The 22258-nt window shown below is 39.8% G+C and overlaps 1 protein-coding gene across 6 annotated transcripts in view; it reads left to right on the top strand.

Annotated features, from left to right (window-relative positions):
* ELMO1 (engulfment and cell motility 1) overlaps window positions 1–20536 on the top strand; it is a 395377-nt gene extending 374841 nt beyond the window's left edge. For all 6 annotated transcript variants that reach the window (XM_075586635.1, XM_075586631.1, XM_075586632.1 and 3 more), the window contains 5 exons: window positions 202–314; window positions 9590–9697; window positions 13168–13250; window positions 15524–15601; window positions 18370–20536. In XM_075586635.1, the coding sequence (XP_075442750.1) occupies window positions 202–314; window positions 9590–9697; window positions 13168–13250; window positions 15524–15601; window positions 18370–18570 (583 nt within the window). In that variant the 3' untranslated portion in view covers window positions 18571–20536. The remainder of the gene's footprint in view (window positions 1–201; window positions 315–9589; window positions 9698–13167; window positions 13251–15523; window positions 15602–18369) is intronic.
* The last annotated feature ends 1722 nt before the right edge of the window (window positions 20537–22258 follow it).

Genomic DNA, 22258 nt, shown 5'->3' with positions numbered 1-22258 from the left:
CTCTCCCGTATTAAATTGCACAAGGTACTATAGTGGCACCACATCAATAATAATAACATTCAACCAGAAAAGTGGTCATAGCATACAAATAACCCAGTTCTCTATTGAGCCAATCTAGATATTTGCATTGATCCCGTAAGAACCTTCCACTATAACAGGTTTTGTAGCCTCCTGAACGTCCGTGTCTTTTGTTTTTTTTAGTGAGCTGAAAGAGAAGATTCAGCCTGAAATCCTAGAACTCATAAAACAGCAACGTCTTAACCGCCTCGTTGAAGGAACATGCTTTAGGAAACTCAACAGCCGCAGACGACAAGGTAATGCAGCTGCTTGTGTGATTAAAAATAGTGTCATCATTTTCTTCAGGGTAGGAACTGCTGCTCACGTTGCCCCGTTCTGTATTAGTTGAAGCATCTTCCCAGTGCTAAAGAACATAGATTAGATTGAAAATAACACATGTATCCATCAATATAAACGTTTGATCAATTCTAATTGGGGGACATACTCATGCTACATACTTATGGGTCTGTTAGTATAAATACTGTATGTAAGATGAATATCCTGCCCAATTAGACTTGTTCTCATTAGAAGTGTTAACTTCCATTCAAATCAATGTTACTAAAATGTTCTCTAGCATGGGGAATTGACGTTACAACATATGGATTGAGAACTATTGTTTGCATTTATGTCAGTAGCACTCACCCTTGTATCGTCTTGAGTATACATTCAGCAGTATATATAAAAATAAAATAAAAAAAACACTGTAATAAAAAGTTTCCAGTAGATTAATTTAGTCACAAGTAAAAAGAAAGTTGTGGCTAGTTGAGTAAAGCCTCTTCCAAAGTGATTATAACATGAAATAATATGTAGAAATGTGGCTTACTCATGGCCACCTTTGCAAATCAAAGGATATTGTGCTGAATAATTGATTTCTATCAGAAAATATCACGGTCATGATTTTCCTCTGAAATATGTTTTATTCTTTGTAGGTTTGTTAATATTGTATAACCAAAAATATTCTTTCTGCTAAAGGTAATTTAACTGGAAATAACATGCATAGGATTTCTTTAGTGGTACCAGTTAACCCCTTACCCACAAAAAAAAAAATTGACCTTCAAGTGAAGATCAGTTCCTTATAAAATATTAATAGAGCTCATTCCACTGTAGGAGTTTTTGTTTAAGAAGAAATAAGCAGAGTTCACATTGTTTCCCAACTTGAGACTTCATAGTGTTTCCCTGGAGCCCTCTCTGTAGTGCAGAAAGAGGCTTAACATCTCTAAGATTTGAAATGTTCAGTAGTCTTTTGAGTGGAGTCCTATAGTTTCTACTTGGTAAACCACGCGACACACCTATTATCATAATATTCTGATACATAACGGCGCTATTCGAGTTCTTCTACATTTTATTCTTCTGACCGTTTCCCGTTATTTTTTAAACATACAGTGTATGCTAAGCCTATTGATATACATATACAGTATGTAGATGAACAGAGCAACGTGTAATTAGTGCAGGCCTACAAACTGTTATTAATCCCTTCGCTGCCATGGCTTTGCAATGCATTGCTGGCCACCATGGCAGCGAAAGGGTTAACAATCAACACTGAAGTAATCTGCGGTATGGTAAAGTTGCGAACCTCTGAGCTAGAGGTGATACAGCCTGTATGAGCTCCAGGTAGCACCTCTGTCAATTAGAGATGTATCCCTCGTGTTGTGATATTGTGCACCAGCCCTGCTATTGAATCCTATGGCATGGTATGCTATCATATACTTGATGCTTGCTGCAAAGGCAGAGTGCGTTAACATCTGATCCCGAACTGGCAGTTTAATTCAAGCTATTAAAGAAGATAGTACGGTACGTACCAAACTGTGGTGTGTGTGTGTATCAAGGATTTCCTTTCATACCTCATTTCCTGTATGAACTGGTTTATTATACTGCAGATTCCTAATATCCATATTGTTCTAGCACAGACAGTGCGGGAACTAAATCCATGAAGGGATGTGTATCAAGATGATGGATTTTGCAACATTTTCATTTGTGTCTATTTGTGCCAGGGGCCAATGTATGACATTTATTAATCTTGTTCCTTTGATCGTTATCTTTAAGGAGCAGAGGTTAATGCAACCCAGTTCCTGGACGCACTGAAACACTCCACCAATTAACTTTGATATAGTACATGTCTTTATAAATTAAGGTGGCTATCTTCTCCTTTATCTTCTATAACAACTGTACTCCCCAAATCACACACAAGTGCAATGGAATTACAATTAACACCAAAGCACCTTGATAAGGGGACATAGTGGCCGGGGCTGCCAACAGAAATCTTTGGGCCCAGGACAAACATACGAAGCAGGTGGGTATGTGCAGCAGGGGGAGGATTATAAAGACATAATGGACCTGGGGGGGATAATAAGGAGGTAATGGACCTGGGGGGGGAGGGGATTATAAGGAGATAATGGACTGGTGGTGGGGGCTTAAAAAGAGGTAATGGACCATTATAAAGAGGTAACGGACTCAGGGGGGGGGCGTATAGAATGGTAATGGACCGGGGGGAGCTATAAAGAGGTAATGGGTCGAGAGGGGGGAGTATCAGGGGGTTCTGGTGGGAGGAAAGGGGGTACTCGAGCAGGGGAGGTGGGAATGATGGGGTATTGGTCATGGGGATGGTGTTATAAGGGGGTACTGTGCATGTATGGTGTACTGGGCCTGAGAGAGCAGATGTTAGGGGGTGCTGGGCTTAGGGGAGGGGGTATAAGTGGTACTGGGCCCAGGGAGGAGGATTCATAGAAAACACCTTGATTGTCAGAAAAATATACCAACTCATTATTTTCCTTTAACGGCATGAAGCCTGAAGTTTAGAAAGTTGACCAGGATTTTAACGCTATCAAATAAACTGAAAAAACATCTGCTCTAAATGGGTCAGAGGGGCACTCAGCAGGACGCCACCGCAATGGAACAAAACCTCTACTAGGTCAACATCACTACCTCAAATATGCAGCAGTTTAGGTTACACCACTACACTTGTGGAGTTGAAGATAACCCGCTTTGCTACTGTCTGGGAAAGTTAGGTTGTATGGGTGTGTTTAGATATATTTTTTTTAAATAACACTAATTTAAAGTATAAAGGACCATTACCTTAAAAAAAAAAAAATTAAGTATATTCCCTAGGTGGGAAACAGGGGGTCTCTTTCAGCTCTGGAAACCCCTGTTTTGTGAGATACGAACATCGGAAGGGGCTGTCGGTATCACACTGCTGTTTAATGGTCCCATGTGACACGGGTCAATAGGAAGCTCTCCTCTCTCAGTTCTGCTTCAGACCCTGACAACCTGGTCAGGAACTACAACTCTGCCTTATCTTCCTCTCTTGATCTACATGTCCCGCTTTCTCTCTGCCGTCCTCGCCCTTCTAAACCCAGACCCTGGCTAAATTCCAACACACGCATGCTGCGTTCCTCCACTCGCTCTTCTGAACACCTCTGGAGGAAATCTCATACGCTCGCAGACTTCCTTCACTACAAATTTATGCTGTCCTTTTTCAACTCTGCCCTCTCTAAGGCTAAACAAACCTACTTTTCATAACTAATCAACACACACAAGTCTAACCCACGCCGACTCTTTTCTGTCTTTGACGCTCTACTCAGACCACCCTCGGCTGCCTCCTCTTCTTCCTCCATCTCACCTCAAGACTTAGCTAACTTTTTTAAGGAAAAGGTGGAATCCATACGTCAGAACATCCCATCTGTTGCCTCCTCCCATCCCACACCACTTCCTAACTCTCCTCCTGCCTTTCTTGACTCTTTTTCTGCTATCTCGGAGGAGGATGTGTCACTGCTGATCTCCTCTTCTCCCTCTACCACCTGCCCTCTTGATCCCATTCCTTCCCATCTCCTAAAACCTCTTGCTCCTTTCATAATCCCTATGCTCACACAGATCTTTAACTCTTCCCTCTACTCTGGTACTTTTCCATCCTCCTTCAAGCATGCAACCGTTATACCATTGCTCAAAAACAGCAAGCTTGACCCTACCTTCCTTTCTATCGACCTGTCTCCCTCCTGCCTTTTGCCTCCAAACTCCTTGAATGTCTTGTATTCTCTCAATTGTACACTTTTTCAATACCTATTCTCTTCAGGCACCAAAAACATAGAATGTAAGCTCTACAGGGCAGGGACTGTGCCTGCAAAATGTCTCTGTAAAACTAGCAACACTATACAAGAACATGCTGTTATTATTATTATTATTATTAATGTATACATTATGTGCCCAAGAAAAGTACTTTTCATTGTATCTGTTCTGAAAATTAGGTTGTCTCGTTATTTCAAAAAGGAAGTCGCTGGTAGAATAAATTCACTTGTTTTTGACCCAGCAGGTTTTCCTTTTTCCCTTCCCCACTGCTCATATTATGTGTTACAATGCATTTAAAATACTCCTTCACAAGGTGTTGGAAGTCCGTTCCTCCTGTTCTCCTCTCAAAGGCGATATCCCAGCATCGGTTCCCTTTTATCCCTCTCATTGAGGTTGCAGAATAAAAGAATAATGAATAGTGTCAAATTTACCACGCGCTTCATGTCAACTCACAGATCTTTTATGTATTTGTTTTTTCCTTAGCACAAGCAACATTTCTCTTTTAATTAGGAATGGGTAAAAGGGATAGTGTTGTTGACCGACAGGCCTGGTAATTGTCAAGATTCGTTCAGAGAGATAAAAAACACAACTTCTGTATCCCATGAAAGCCAAGCGATCGAGTGAGCTTTCTACCAGGGTGGGGGAGGGGGAGAAGTGTTGTGTAGCACCAAATTGATATGTCACCCTTGTCAGCACTTTGGATTTCCCAGTTCACTGTATCGCAGAGAATGAAAAAAAATAATACAAAGCCAAGATTGACGTAAATTGGAAGCGTGCACGTGTGACTGCCCTCATGAAGCCCGCTCGTGTCAGATTGGCAGTGTAATTATGAAAGTGATGTGGTGGTAGTCGTGGCAGACCCAGAGTAAGTGTAATAGAATAAGCTCATTTTCTCCATCACGGGAAATCAGAATGGACTCCAGATACTGAATCACTGGCCGAAGGGGTTTTCTGATCGAGCAAGTTTAGGAAAACAATATTACGAGGGGAAAAGGCAACTCTATGCAACTCAATGTGGCTGTGTAGCATATTATGACTGATCATCGTTTCACTGTTTTTTTAAAACATATATATTCTTTTTATTTGTTTATATAATCCTTCCTTACCCCTTCATTTCCCCTGGCATCCCTTTGAAAAGCACATCGACATTCGAATTCTCTCACAATGTTTTATTGCAGTCACATTAATATTTCTTGAATATCCTATACATTTGCCCAGGAATGTCATACTTTTTTTGGGGGTCCTTTTCTGGGGTGAGCGGGGATGTGATTTACTTTTAAAAGTAAATGTACATTTGAAAGTTGTACGTTTTGTACAAATCTATTGGATTTTTTGGGATTATTAACATTTTAAAAGATCAATCGCATTGAAAGCCTAAAAATTATAATTTCATCAATCAATTCAGAGCTTGAGGGGCTGGCAATGATTTGCATGCTGTATAGTTCTGTATTTTCTGCTGTGCTACATATGGTTGTTACAGATGCAGACACGAGTATCCGAACACTTGCCTTAGAAAATCTGGGGCAATCTCCCAGTAATGCTGCAACATTTCTGTGAGATTTCTGCAGACAGACTAATGGCCCATCGGATTAACACAACGGGGATCCCTGGCACTCCCAAATTTGAATGGGACTGCCAGGGACAGAAGTGTCACAGAAATGTTGCAGCATTACTAGGAGATTGCCCAAGATTTTCCAAGGCAAGTGTTCGGATACTCGTGGCTGCATCTGTACATAGTAGATGAGGTTAAAATAAGACATACCGTATCTCCATCGAGTTCGTCCTATGGTAAATGTAGACGACAGATACTTATCGTATATTTGTATTTTCAGTATTTTGACCCAGAGGAAGGCAAACAAAAACCCCCAGTAAAATATTACCCAAAAATGTCTTTAAATAAGTTAATTGAAAATCCAAGACACGAAGGGAAATTATTTTGGATGTGGGGTTTTTACGAATTAATTATATATAAGCCAAAGCCGCCGTTTGCAGCCGAAAACGACCACTTCGGCTTATATATATATAATAAAGCCCTAAGACGGCTATGCATCATGTATACCTTTGCAAGTCACAGTACATTATTGAGCATGAAAAAAAAAAACAAGCTCAGCCATGCTTTAAATCTCTGCGTGTTTCAGTGCTATTTGGAGCATGAAATTTATCCCATGATATTTACTCACTATTACTCACGGCAGAGTGGTAGAAAGAAGTATTTCTCATCCTCTACTGTAGATTTTACTGTTTGTTTGTTTATTCGTTCAGTTATTCTGTAAGCCCAACACTCTTGCCTCTATGTATCGATAACAATAAATACAGATCATTCTCGGCATATGTAACACAAATCGTTATATATATATATACTGTATATATATATATATATATATATATATATATATATATATATATTATATATATATATATATATATATATATATATATAAAATAATATTTAAATATAAAAAATATATATACATATGTACAGTAAACATTAAAAGATAATCATTCAAATATAATATATTACATATATCACTATGTAACGGATTTTCTGGCCTAGCCTGACCCACCCAATCTCACATTGGCCCCTGTGGTCTAACCAGTCCCCATTACATGGTAGTGTCTGGTGGTGCACCTGTTGGCAACAGGACTCCTGAGTCTCCCGCATGATGTTGTGTGGGGATGTCAACCCAGACAGGCAGCTGAGGTAGCGTGCGTGAGTCCTACCTATATCCAGTGCAGCGCCTCCACCTCATCAGGATCTCTGCGTCCGCAAGGAGATGGTTCTGATGAGGAACTCCTTCTTGGTGATGCCTTCCCCTGCTGAGTAACTCCAGACTCACACAGTGAAGTGTCTTTATGCAAGGTCATTCTTTATTGTAGCTTGGTATGGGCCAGCTGCCCCTTGCAGCGATTTACTCAGCCGCACATCTTACTGTGTTATCCTTTCAAAGGTACACCCTCCCAATGGAGTGGGATCCCCTATCCCCTCTCCCCTCAGGGAGATCACCCCTGTGCCAGGTCCCTGGACACAGTATGGCGTTGACAGCTTGATGCTGAATGATATAGAATGGGGCCACTAGTTACAGCACTAGTGGGCCTCTTTCCCCCCAGGTCTCAACGCAGACCTGCTCCTTACTTCAACAACACACTAACTTTGAGCAGTGCTGTGCCTTATATCTTCAGGGGGCAGGCACATCTCTGATGTCACCAACGGTGGACTCAGAATGTAGCTCCTCCCATCCACATATAGGGCACCTCACCAGGGTGTGAGGGCAAACCTAAATGATTACTGCTGGCATCCCTGTAACTTACCAGGCCTTACTGCCAGCAGGAGGGATAACTGCAGACCATTTTACAGCATGGCTTCAACTAGTTTTACCAATATTTTCAAAATAAGTATAGCAGACAGCCTATATTGGTAAAGATAATATATTCCACAGGGACTGAAGCTCTGCAGAGTAGAGGCTGGTGTAGTCTCAGACCAGGGGTGGCTAACTCCAGTCCACAAGGGCTACCAACAGGCCAGGTTTTAAGGATATCCCTGCTTCAGCACAGGTGAATCAGTCAGAATGATTGAGCCAATTGAGCTGAAGCAGGGATAGCCCCAATACCTGCTGGTTGCCCTTAAGGACTGGAGTTGGCAATCCCTGTCTTAGACCAAAGAACTATCTGTTTCTAGTTCCATAAAATAACAAAAATGATGAGCTGAAGGCACTGCACCTTTAAGGCAATGGCAGGGTTTATCTACAGACAAAGACCACCCATCCCCTCAGAAAACAGCCTATTAATGCACAAGGGTTATCATTTGAACAAGACTTCGGTCATTGCTATGAAAGGCTGGGCTCCAATGTGGAGCCAAAATTGGTCTCAGCTTAGAGCTACTCCTGGGTAGGGATCTGGAAGTGTCACAGCTTCCTCCTCTCCCCTGCCATTGGTACTACCTGTATTTTGCAGTACCTTATTTGTCCTAAATTACAGCACAAGCTCCCTTACTTTCTGCACGTCATCCATCTATCCACTGCTCATTAATCAAACAACCAGACCATGGTGCTTTCCTATCCAAGTCTTACTGTATCATGTAATCTGTTTTAAATCTGGACCACAAAACCTGCAGAGACCTTGGTATGTCCTTGAGCATGTTCATTGCTTTTTGTGTCCTTGATCAAGTCACGTGAAATTTCACTCCGCACGTTCCTGCCTTTTGCTCTTTTCCCTTGTTCTGTCTCTTTGTTTTGCAAACAGTGGGAGTTTCATTACTCATCCACCACTGTTTCTTCTAAAGTTTGCAGAGATTTTCCAATGTGACAAAAGGATATGCGTTTTGATAAATTCCTGAATGCACACATTTGATTTAAACAAAGAATGTTATATATCCCCCAGCTGCTCATTAGCTGTAGCCTCTGAGCTACAGACTGTAACAATTGGGTGTTGTAAACGACATAATTGTTTCCCGTTGCGGGATTACGTTGCTGCTTTTCCTAAAATTTGAGATCAGTTGATGCTTTTCATTAGTAACGTGATTCTAGTCTGAATTTACCTCCAGGCAACTAGATTTTATGCAAGTGTGAGATGCATTTGTATTTCACTCTGGGACTACGCTCAACAAGGTTGTATTGTTGTATTGTATTGTATGTCTTTATTTATATAGCGCCATTAATGTACATAGCGCTTCACAGTAGTAATACATGTGGTAATCAAATAAATAACAGAGCATGGGAATAAGTGCTTTAGACATAAAAGTAACATTAAGGAAGAGGAGTCCCTGCCCCGAGGAGCTTACAGTCTAATTGGTAAAAGATTGCAGTATCTAGTCAAGTGCATATTGCATCATTCTTTTTAATCGCTTTACTATCGCGCTGCGCTGTGTCCATTTACATTGGGTGGCAGAGAACACTGAATTTATTGTCAGAGGTACATTGTCAATTGCAAATGGTTTACCATCCAGCATTGCATATTGGTGATGCACACAGTGAGTTTATTCCAAGAGCCTCTCCAGTGTCCAGCACAGCAGCAGCTCCTGATCATCTCCACTGATCTCTATTGTCTTCCCTAAAACACTTGTTGCCCTGTCCCTTCCTGCCTGTGATAACCCAAGAAGTCATTTCGCCTGTGAAACCTAGTGGCTTATGTCCTCAACCTGGCTCACCTACCTATTCACTCATATATTTGTTACTGGTTGTCCATAATGTCCTGAGTAACCCAGTCTTGGTTTTCACAACCCTGCTTCCCTGTATTTTTTGCATTTTAGGGATTTTACTGCCCATCAGTGAATGTCTATTTGTTTTTTTCTGTTGCTGAGCTTTACTTTTTATATGCTGTTGATCATGTATTCTGTAGTCTTTTTACGGTGATGTTGAAATGTAGTATTCACCCATTCATTGACATGCAAATAAACGTTGGTTATCATGATGATGACAATAATAATTATCATTGATAATTGATTGTTTTTTTTTCTCTCTCTTTATTCTTCAATCAGATAAGTTTTGGTATTGTCGACTGTCACCCAATCACAAGGTGTTGCACTATGGAGATGTGGATGAGAGCCCCCAGGGAGAGGTGCCGCATGATTCTTTGCAGGACAAATGTAAGGCAGCTGAAGTATAAACATCCTGACTGTAACTGTGCGCTTTTATGGTAAAACAAACAGTGAGAGATTCAGATTTCCAGTGTTTTTGTTTTTAATTTATCTGTTTTAATTTACAATCTACATTTTTGACAGTGATCTGTCTGGTAGAAACATGGACCGTCCTATTCCAACACATTCTCTTTTGTTAAACAAAGGCCTTATTCTATAAACGCATCACACAAAAAGCCCCAGTGACTTCAATGTTGCTTTTTGTGTAATAGTGCATGTTTAGCGCTATCGCAGTTTATAAAATAAGGACCAAAGTCAGCACGGAGCATCTGCATCAATATTATACATAATGTATTTTACTACTTTATGTTGTGCTGTCTTTTGCAGTCTGTCCCTCAGTATATCTTTATTGTAAGCATTGTGTGCTTTGCCTCTTCCAAAACAATAGCATTTGAAGGGCCTGACATCTACTTCTCTCCTCTATTGTGTTACGGAGAATCCATCTTTAACTTTCTTTCAGCATATAATCTTTTTGCAGTTAATAGATGCCTAGGCTTACGAGAATAAAAAGATTTTCTATGGATTTCCTCCTTAATGTAATTACTGTTGGAGACTAGGCATCCACTGTAAACATACTTCCCATGTATTATTATTAATCCTGTTGTTTTGGTTTGAGTGAAACTACAGGGGATTGATCTTTAAAAAAAAAATGTTTAAAATAAATGCTGGATACATTGTTGCATATCTTATGTAGAGATGGGGAAATTGTTGAGCGAGTTTCGAATCCGCCACGAATTTGAAAGTTCCTTTTCTGTCGCGGATTTCCGTGGATTAGTCTCAAAAAGGCACATTGCTGAAAATTGGCAAATGGTTTTGGATTTGTAAACATCCATATTCGCCTTTATGAACAAAATAAAGGGAGGGAGTCTTTTAAAAAAACAAATACAATAAAGTGCTTTGGCTAATAAAAAAATAGAAATGTAAATTTCTTAATAAAAAAGCAGAATTGCTTTGTACCAGCACACTTTTATTACAGATAATAGAGCATGTGCCTCATTTTTCCATAGGGGGGGTTATTAAGCTGCAATAGTGCCGAACGGGGCACTATCGCACTGAAACGTCCATTGAAATCAATAGTAGTCTATTTGCAATAGTGCCCTGATCAGAACTGCAGAATTACAGCTTCAAGCAGCAATCCTGTCTGCCCGTTTTTTGTATTGTATTGTATGTCTTTATTTATATAGCGCCATTAATGTACATAGCGCTTCACAGTAGTAATACATGTGGTAATCAAATACATAACAGATAATATAAATAACAGATCATGGGAATAAGTGCTTTAGACATAAAAGTAACATTAAGGAAGAGGAGTCCCTGCCCCGAGGAGCTTACAGTCTAATATTTTAGTTTTTTTTGTTTAAAATTTCCTTTAAAAATTTTTTTAAAAAATCAATTTGAACCGAGAGTTCTCCGTAGCTGAACCACGTTACTTTATCTCTGGGGGCTCCGCAATTCCAGAGCTACTTACAGTTTTAGTTGACTGTATTTCAGCTCCCCTTTGGGAATTCAAACTGGCCACCAAATCCCACTGGCCAATAGGAAGCCGCAACATCATCGGGGAGATGATGATGCGATTTACCTAGTGGACAATTCCGGGGGGCTGGTTATGAATTCACAGCAAGAACAGTGCCCACTAAAATAATAAGTATCTCAGGAGATAATAGCATGGTTCAGTGTTCAATTCTTTTCAAAAATCAATTCTGAGAATGTGTTATATTGCTGCATTAATTAAACTCCTCCCTCCCCCGTTGTTTCTATTTAAGTGCAGTACTTATCTGTGCATTGATCCTGCATTGACTTGTTTTGACAATAAGACATGTTGCTTTTAACGTAGCATGTAATAACAATAAAGAACAATGCTGTACATGTAGGGATGATGCTGAGAAATGTTCCTTAAATAACAGTTACAAGGGCATTTCTTTCTCTTGGCATGCTCCTGACAGCTACGCCAAGGGAATAGTGTAGAGTGTATCTGCTGCCTTTTAGCTTTTGTCTCAATAAAACCTACCACCTCTACAGGAACAAGTAAACTGACAGGGACTCTATGCGGCCAAAGTATGTCTTTACATTTAGTGGTCTTATGCCTCTTTGTATTCTTCGCCGTTTATCTCGTATCTCTGTAAAAGAGCTGCATACGTAATTTGTGCTACATAAATAAAGCTATAAAGTACAAAATAGACAATACAACGTGTTAAGCTGAAAGTCAGGAAGAGTTTTGTTTCCTCTCGATAAGCTACTGTCTTTTGTGTCACTGCATTGAGAACGGCTCTTTCCATGTTCTCCTCAATGGCCAATCTGCCAACAACAAGGTGGACAAAAGAGTAGAGTAGAGATGCGCAAATGTCTTCGAATGTTCACAAACTTTTTTGCAAATATTTCGAAACCTTCAAATAATTTTCTCAAATTGTCAAATTGCTTAACATTTTGCCAATTTTGTGAAAATGGTAGTTTATAAAAGGTCTGATCTGAATCTGCAGACATGTGTCCTAAACATTGCCTTTGAATTGGAGACAAACTTTTCACATTTTTGCAAACATGTTCACAGAAAACAAGGGCGTATTTTGCCAGGTTCACAAACTTCAGCGAAAATGTCCCCCATCTCAAGAATGAAGGAAACAAATGATTAATGTTAAAGGAGTAGTCCTTGTGACTATGCTTTTTATTATGTGTATATAGGTGTGGCACAGGGGGTCTCCGGAGCTGAACTGTGTTGATTTGAGCTGCGGGGAACCAGTACTTCCTGAGATGCGTATCTCCGTATGGGGTGCCGGTATCGCTCTTCAGTTTAAATGCCCAGCTCACGTGGGCCAATAGGAGTAAACCACTAGGGATGATGTCACGGCTTCCTATTGGATCGCGTGATGTGGGACATTTAAACCGCCATTTTATGAACCCAGCCAGGGCTTCTGCTGGCAGCACCTACAGAGGTACGTATCATGGGAAGCATAGCCACAAGGATGCTTAATGCCGGTGCCCTGGTAAATCCTGTCCAGCTCCTCCTCTTTGACTTGGATCAAGACTTGGATGAAGATTAGCACAGAAGAGGAGGGGACCAGTATTTATCATTGCACTGCCACCATTATTCAGTCGAGGGTGCGCGGAAAAGCCATGATCCATGGCAGCAACATCTCCACTCCCTGTGCACGGGGGAGAGAGGGAGAGTGTGCTGCTGGGGCCTAAAGCACAGGGGGCCACAGTTTAAACCCTTGCTGAGGACATGTGATTTATTTATACACTTGTAAAGAAAAATTATTTAAGGAGTACCTATCATATCTCTTGTACGTAGTGTGCATGGCGATATTGTACATAGAGAGAGAATGTTGCTTTTCCCTGTTAAGAAAAAATATGAGATGTGAGACGCATTTTTAATGACCGTGTTCTGACAAATTTTGGTCATATTCCCTTTTTCCTATATTTAGTGCCAGTAGCAGACATTAAAGCAGTAGTGACCGGAAAGGACTGTCCGCACATGAAGGAGAAAGGAGCCCTCAAACAGAACAAGGTAAGACTTTCACAGTAGTCAGTGGATTGTAACCTATCTTTGTTTGTCTCCTGTATCTTCCTGTGGGGATTCATCATATACACAGGGTTCTTTCCGGTGGCACAATTTGTCACATTGCAAAGGAAGTGTGTAATTAACAGATGACATCTATGAAAGCTTCAAAGCCGTCATAGGAGGTTAATTGCACAGGAGGCGCCGTTTGTGTCACAATGCATAGTGCTAATGACAATTATATTCTCCTAGATTTTTATAACCTTTTCCTTTCCATTATCGTAAAAAAGAGTAAATCTAGATAAAGATATATGAATAAAAAAAGTCAAGTAAAATTGAATACATACCTCCTTTGTTTTGCTTTACTTATGTGATCACTTGGATATTAAGTTGCTCATAGCACTATTAAAAAAGTCTAAAAAGCACATGTGATGGAATAACGAGCACCGAGGTCCAACAAAGTGAACTGTTCATTTTCTGGAGAAAAAGATACAGTATGCAATATTTTTGTTCCATAAAAAAGGTCAACGCTGCAGTATGTTCAAGCAATTATTATTCATTATCGTTTTTATATTGCTCCCTTACCCTGCACGTTTGGTTGATAATGAGCCCTGGCTGAAGTAGAATGCAGTATATATTCCATGGTACAGTCATTTTGGCTTTTTACTGTACATAGAAGTAAGATGTAGCTAGACCAACTGATCGTGTGGCATGGGGAACCTGCTGAGAACATATACAGACCAGTGCCCAAAAAGAGTCCAAAGTCCCTAATAGAGTCCAAACAGGTGGCAGGGAAGATAATCCAAATTCTCCAATCACTGGAAGATCTCCAATCCGGGGGTCCGTGACATAGGGACAGAAACAAAGAAAAATAATAGTGTAATACGTAATGTTAAAATGGGACAAACAACATGGAACACTTAACAGAAGACAAACATAAAACAATCAAGCTGAAAGAAAAATAACTATTTAATAAAACAAATGGAGCCTGCTGCAGCGGGTCATCAAGGGGTTAAAACCCAAAACCCTACTTACAACAGGATTGGAATAAACAAGCATGTGTGACCAAGTGGGGCAGACTCCTGCAGCAGTGGGGGTCCTCACGGGCTCCCTGATGTGTAGTTTCTTTCCCTCTAGCATCAAAACACTCTCCAAGATGGACGCCGAGTAAGGGAACTCCACATTCTCCTGCTTTCCAGCACTGCAGCTTCGATGATGCTGCTTCCTGCTTCACTTGACTGACACTTCTCACAACCAGTGTTACTCCAAGGCACCGTGACCTTTGACCCTACGCGTTTCATGACTGATGTCACTTCCTCGGCGTCCATCTTGGAGACTGTTTTGAAGCCAGAGGGAAAGAAACTACACATCAGGGAGCCCGTGAGGATCCCCACTGCTTCAGGCGTCTGCCCCACTTGGTCACACATGCTTGTTTATTCCAGTCCTGCTGTAAGTAGGGTTTTAACCCCTTGATGACCCGCTGCAGCAGGCTCCGTTTGTTTTATTAAATAGTTATTTTTCTTTCAGCTTGATTGTTTTATGTTTGTCTTCTGTTAAGTGTTTCATGTTTTTTGTCCTATTTTAACATTACGTATTACACTATTATTTTTCTTTGTTTCTGTCCCTATGTCACGGACCCCCGGATTGGAGATCTTACAGTGATTGGAGCATTCGGATTTTCTTCCCTTCCATCTGTTTGGACTCTATTAGGGACTTTGGACTCTTTTTGGCCGCTGGTCTGTATATGTTCTTTGTGTTCTCTCTGGTGTTGTTCTGCTAGTGTTCCTGGCTGCCCTGTACACATTGTGTTATTATTGTTAGTATTTTATCTTATTGCACGTAGCGCCTAAGCACTTTTCTTTGTGTTATCAATGGGGAACCTGCCATATCATGATCGTGGCATCCCTGGCAGCAGTCAATCTCTCCGTGGGGAGGTCCCATTCAGAAGAATGGAGACCCTCACAGCCAGCTACGGCTTGTACTGTTCTCAGAGCAGCAACGTTTTGCTTTTCTTCACATGGTCTTCGTTGGCAGGGAGCCTGGCTAAATGTGCTCGTGTTAGTAGTTTGTGTTTTGGGTCCATACTTTCAAAGTTATTCATCATATTGTAAAGCATGATACAGGCAAAACATTATAGAACATTCATTACATGGTCTCTTTCCTTTATTTGTAATGCCAGTATGTTGCCAAGTGAAACTGACTGTATCTTGACGTGTAAGCCTCAAGTGATCTGGGTGAATAGAGCTGTTTCTGATTTCCAGTTGTCTGTTTTCTTGTTTCAGGAGTTGCTCGAGCTGGCGTTTTCCATAATGTACGACTCCAATTGCCAACTACATTTCATCGCCCCAGACAAGCATGAAGTAAGTTGTATGAGTAGTTGATATTTTTCCAAACCCTAAAAGCGGGATTGTTAATCTTATCCTTACCGTCATGTTGCTAGTCAATGGTTAAACCACAAACATTTCATTCACCGTTTTGTTTCTTTTACACCTCATCACACAGGGTACATCTGGATGCAACACTATGATAATGCAGGTGTCTGATTTTGACAGATAGAACTAATGTAAATATTAAGAAGAAAATAATTAGCAATTAGAAGGAAAACGATTTATGAAACTATATTCAGACAGAGAATAAAAGGGAAAAAGGTTCAGTGACAAATGTACTTATAAAATAATTATGGGAATAGCCGTTTCTATAACTGTTTAGGTTATATAATTGCAGTTATCAGTTTGTTAGAAAGAGCAGTGAGAATTAGAAAGAATGCTAGAGGTAGCTGATATTTTGATACACTAACAGCAGATAAAGAAGAAATGATTTGTACTAAAGAGTTGCTATTCTGATAACCGTTATTACTGTACATAGCACATAGAAATATTGAATTTGACAGCACTTGGGCAACTTTGTCTGCTCATTTTCCTATCTGTTGCAAACCTCGGCTTTGTGTCGTATTTAGGCTAGCCTTCTATCTATCCCAAGCATGTTTGAATTCACCTACTGTATTAGCTAACTTCTTTCGTTTAAGCTGTACATATCAAACTAATCTTTTAGTGTCTTTCCTGTCAAGTCCTATGCTATAGATCATGCACCATTTGAGGAACACTTCTCTAGTCTATCCATGTCCTTCCAGTGACATGGTCTTCAGAATTAAATGCACTAGTCTAGGTGAGGTCACACCAGTGATCTACAAAGTGGCATCACCACTCCTCTCTCTTCCTGCTGCTAGTACCTCTCTCAATATAATCTAACATCCTGCTGGCTTTCCACATTGCTTGCCTACTTATACAGTAAGGCTGCGCTTATGGTGACAACGATGCAACGTCGCGGCAAAACAAATGCATTGCCGCCGTCGCGTGCCCTTATAGTAAACGCGCCACGACGGTTTGGTCGCGATCGCTGGAAGTCATCTCTATTTGATTTTCCAGCGACCATTGCATCGCCATCGCCGGCACTATAAGCGTAGCCTAAGTCAGCTGACTTAATGACTGCCAGGTCCCTTATCTCTTTAGTACTTGACATTATAGTTCCATTAATAAACCAAATATTTTAGGGTACTATATGTATTAAGCTCATGCATTCAATCTCAAATGGCACTAAAACACTCCAGGAACTTGAGGACCAATACAATAATTAGCTTTGACACCTGACAGTATGGTTGAAAAATAGAAACTGATTGCAGAAGAAGAGATATATACAACAGTAAACAAAGAAGCGTCAATGCACATCCAATATGACAAATGATTTAGTTAATTTCGATTATTTTTTTTTCTTCTCATAAGTATGGGTCATCTAGTTCAATATTTTAGCCAAAACACATCAAGCCTGCAACCATGTCACGGAAGACACTATCGGCAGGTTCCTGCACTAGCAATTTTTATACTGTGTTCTTTGTATGTCCTTTACTGCATAGATAAAAGAGAAAACAAAACAATGTTAGTCAATAGCATGGAATGCATGAAGAGGCAATACAGTATCACAATTTTCCTACCGATTTACCTTTTTTTTTTTTTTTTTTTTTACTATTCCAGTCTGTTGTATTGTGCTGACTTGCATGTGTGTGCCCAAAATTGGAGTATCGGCATTTATCAGGAGAGACTGTAGCAGGCATAAGCAATTTGTTTTCTTTCCTGAATGTACCGTTTTTTATCATACAAAATAATATACTATAACTAATATTTATTGTCCCAATGTAATATTCCGTTGGCTTTATCCAGAGCATTTCAGATTGTCTTTATTCTGCATTCGCCTCTCTGTTGGATGATTATTTAATGTATTCACTAGTGTTCCAGTGAAGTGTTTTATAACATGTCCCCTGAGACTACCCACTCTCCAGCTGTAGTGCATGACCCCTTGTTCTAGCATACATTATCCTCTGGATAACGTATCCCTCCTGTTCTTTATTTATACCATTGGAAGTCTTTTATAATATCTGCTCTTCCCTTCCTTTGTTCTACGGAATAAATATTGAGAGACATTATTTTTAAGTATTATAATGCCGACCAGGCATGGTATGTGGGTATGTCTTTGAGTATTAAAGTCAAAATGGGTGGCAGTTGGACAGGTGATGCAAAATAGACATTAGATAAGACAGTGTGCTTACAAGCAGCGATACCATAGCTTTATTTGTCCTCACGCTTCATAGAAATTGTAATGCACATTGTCATGCGTTAAATTAGTTTTTATTTTACCTGATATTAGTACTCAAAGAGGTTCAGTACATACTCACAAAGCAAAGACAAAATATGATGGTTGGATGTAGTACTGCACCCAAAGGAGAATCCACGCTCCCTATAAAATGTACATATTGAAAACAGTATAGTAATGTGCAACCAGTTGAATACCAAAACTGATCAAAAGCATTTAAACTATGCAAAAAATACCATAAATGCAATATGCAACGTAGGAAAACCATTTTTAGACACACACATAATATATGAGGACTCGAATCAAATAAATTGTATGACCGTTAATATACTGTAGATGGTTTCACTTATGCTAAGAAGTCCTTTAGAGATCAAGGAAAGTATATTCATATGTTAATATTAATGGCTAATATTGTAGAGCATGAGTTTCATTAATGGTACATCCAGCTTGTCCGATATTAATGAAAGTGTTCTTTTCTTAACAGTACTGTATCTGGACAGATGGGTTGAATGCATTACTCGGGAAGGACATGATCAGCGATCTAACACGGAATGACTTGGACACGTTGCTCAGTATGGAGATAAAGCTTCGTCTTCTAGACCTGGAAAATATACAGATCCCCGACGCACCTCCCCCCATCCCGAAGGAGCCCAGCAACTATGATTTTGTTTACGACTGCAATTGAAACTGTTCACCTTACAGTATTAAACCTCTAATTTAACTGGAAGCATTGTAACTGGAGAAAAATATCCAAAAACCTTGAGTCGTATTCCTATCAATTTCACACACGTCACACTGCTCCCACCTTTCATGAAGTCTTTCCTTCTCCACTTACCCAGCTAGCGTTGCGTTTGACAGATCTTGGCATACCCCGTTGACTTGTTCACATGAGTTAAGGAGGCAAATAATTGCCTCAGGCACAGTCCACAAGCTGTGTTCCTGATGCTTTAAACCAAGTAATATGAGGACTATGATTTGCTTCCATTGAAGAGTGGGACATTTGGCTTTAACTGCTGGAGGCGAGAACAGGAAAAGACTTTACTATCAATGCTGTGGCTTCCTCTGCTTCTTTTTCTGACCAGAGGCGCAAGAAGCACTAACTAATGCTACTGATGAAACCATAAACTGCTTTAACGCTTTGCGTTGTTATTTTCATTCCCTGTGCTGTCTTACTCACTCGCAATGTGGAAATGTAGTTCAGCCACCTTAGAATTAGTCATATTGTGACCTTGAATTAGTTCTGACACTGCATTTTTGTTACAACAACGTCATCTCTAGCTAGGAAGCCCAGCTTGCCCACAAGCACAAATGTGTGATGCCTGTACTTGGACTTTATCCATGGGATACATGTCTATATCATACATAAATACACCCACATTCCTACCCACATGCCCATCCATCACAAAGGTTACCAAATTGGTTATACATGCTTATGCCAGAAAAATCCTTGAATATAGAGTAATAGTTTGCTGTATTGCATAGAGCTATGTGTCTAAAGGCAGCAGTTCGAGTTGAAGATTCTACCCTGTAAAATTAATATTTGAAAGTATAAATCAGTACGGAGTATAACTCGGCACTCCAGCCTTCAAACATTCTCAAGTAGAAAGTACATGTAACAACTAAACTATTAATAGTTTTCTGGTTGAAAAATAAAATAACTAAAGCCAGTGACACTGCATTTCTCCTGCCGATAGTTACTCTGTTTGACGGTCTGTGCTGCCTCTTAATTTGCAGTGCCATCAAAAACCCAATACAGAAAAAAACCAATATGTGGAATGACTCCTTATTGGTTATTACGGTGACTTACACAGCACAATTTCCACACAAATTCATCACAGCTGACTTGATGAGATTTAGGCACTCTGTCTCTCTTAGTATTATTTTCTGTAATGAACGTCTATTTTGGGGGGGAAATGTGCTGGAGAAATATTAGTGCAGGCTGATTCCACTTCTGTCTTAAAATGCCTGCAATACATTATATAAAAAAGGGTTATGAATATATATTTTTTCCCACTGAATATAAACTGCTTAAAAGCAACAGTCCATGCTGCTTACTTTTATTTACTGACCCCTACCAGCAGCGACCCCCTGGCTCCTGAGATATTTTGTGGTTTTACCAACATGCAAGAATGAATGCCTGATGGAGATAAAATGGCCACCAAGGTCAACCTCACTATTGTGAGTAATGTAGTAATACCACCAGGTAGTAGTAATGCTACCAGGAGGTGACAATATGGCTTTGGTGATCCCTCAGCCATATTTATATTTATATTTGTTTTATGTCGGAACACACCACAACAATGACAAATATTTTGTGAACCAGGGGGGTCAGTTGAGGTCCAAGTACCATAATAAAAATGTAAAATGGGGGAATGCGGCTTTTACATCACACTGTTATATCACTGCGGCTAGAGTGACAGATAATGCTAACAGTATGCCAGTGGAAAGGGCACACAAATGGCTCCAAAGATCCAGAGTTCCTTCTTCCGTCCCTTAATTAGGAACATTAAAGTTCAACATATTTCATTGCTTACATTGTGGATTTTCTATTTATTTAATATATGCAGAAATCAATGAAACATATTTCAGCCAATGTCTAAGAGCGGATGTACATATTTATATCTGTTCGTAATAAACAGCACGTGCTTTTCTTCTTTCTTTTTTTTTTGTTCCCCCGGACTCTTATGGTGTGAGAAATCTTTCTGTTCTGTAATTGGAAAAGGAGAAGGTTTTTAACTTATTCGGTGGTGGCAGAAGATGGAATACCTCCATCACTGAGGGGTATAATAGAAATGTTTTCTTCTATATTAATATGAATTACAACATTGTCCCCTCTTTTCATTATCTTGAAAAGAAACGAGAAGTGCATTAAACAAATCTTGAATATACTGTATTGGTATGGAATCCATTCACACCCAAATAATGTCTTCCTCATACACTGGCGACACACTTTATTCGAGCTCGGCTAGTCCCACGAATTCGGGTATACCCGGGTATATTGAGGTTTGTGACTGTTTTCTGCCCGAGTGCATTGAGGTATTTTCCAAGCAGGGATTGAAGCATTTTATTCCCGCTGGCTGCAATACTGCACAGTATATATATATATATACTGCATTACAATTCATGAATTTATGCCATCTGGTAGACACGCGAAGCATTGCAGCCTATTAAATCCTAATCATTATCATTTAACAGATCAGCCGCCCGTCAGCCAGGCATGAACCCAGGCTGGGAAGGCAAACGCAACGGGGCTTGTCAGAGGTGAGGAGCGGCACATTCCAGGTATCTGCCAGGTACATACTGGGTATTTGCTCGAATAAAGTGTGTCGGTGCAGTATGGGAAAAGGGTGCATATAATTATATATGTGCATATACAGTACTGCCACGCCAGCGGTTATCCAAGTTCTATTAATATTTTTTTTTATTTAGTTCCACAACTTTTGGAATCGGTGACTCCTAAACTTGTGTCCCACCTTTTATAAGTGAATGATAATTTAAAGGAAAACATTCAAGTGGAGATTGATAATTCTTGTGTTTCTTGAATCTGTTAGTTGATGTTTTTATCCATAAATACAAAAGAACTGGGTAAATGCAAAGAATATTAGGATATGCTGTGTTGTTGTTAAACATCCATTCTAGAAGGGTTCCATTATCCTAGTAGATGTACATACAGATTTAATGTGGCAGTTCCACATATAATAACAGATATATATATATATATATCTATAATGTTACAATCCTGCAGTAATTTAGTTACCATGAAAATAAGAGTTTTAAATTGAGTTTAAAAAAACCTAAGCTTGTCTAATGTTGTTAAAGGTTCTAATCACTCACTTACATGAAGCCCATTAGACATATCACTAACATTTTCCTTGTCACAATGTTGACCTTCACTCAGTTTCAAGTATGAAATATTGTCTCCTTAGGGAGATTCAGCCGACATTGTAGTACAGTATATGATTTAATTCTATACATGAAGTGACATTAAATGGTTAACAATGTTGGCAATTTACTGATGATAAATGTGTCCTTGGTCAACCTATCTGAAACATGTGAATGTAATCACAAGTGATATTTTTATTTACTGTACACTGTAAGGTGGATGTTTTTGTCACTTTTTCCCCCCACCATAACTTATATGTGGTTGAAACCTATCCCTGCTTAATATTGCAAAGCTAGTGTAACCAGCCTCATAAGAACACTGGTGTATTAGAATAGGACCAAAGCCCACACCAGCGTTCATCCTATAAATACTGTACAATTAGGCCCACCAACAGCTTTCACGAGGACAAAGTGCTTAACAAGGTGGAGCAGAGCCTCAGCATCGGACGGGGGACCAGCCAGGTGATTGATCACGGAAGTTGGGCCTGACT

This window comes from Ascaphus truei, chromosome 2, assembly GCF_040206685.1.
Source record: "Ascaphus truei isolate aAscTru1 chromosome 2, aAscTru1.hap1, whole genome shotgun sequence".
Taxonomy (NCBI): Eukaryota; Metazoa; Chordata; class Amphibia; order Anura; family Ascaphidae; genus Ascaphus; species Ascaphus truei.
The sequence above is the reverse complement of the archived record's forward strand: the minus strand, read 5'-3'. Positions and strand labels throughout refer to the sequence as shown.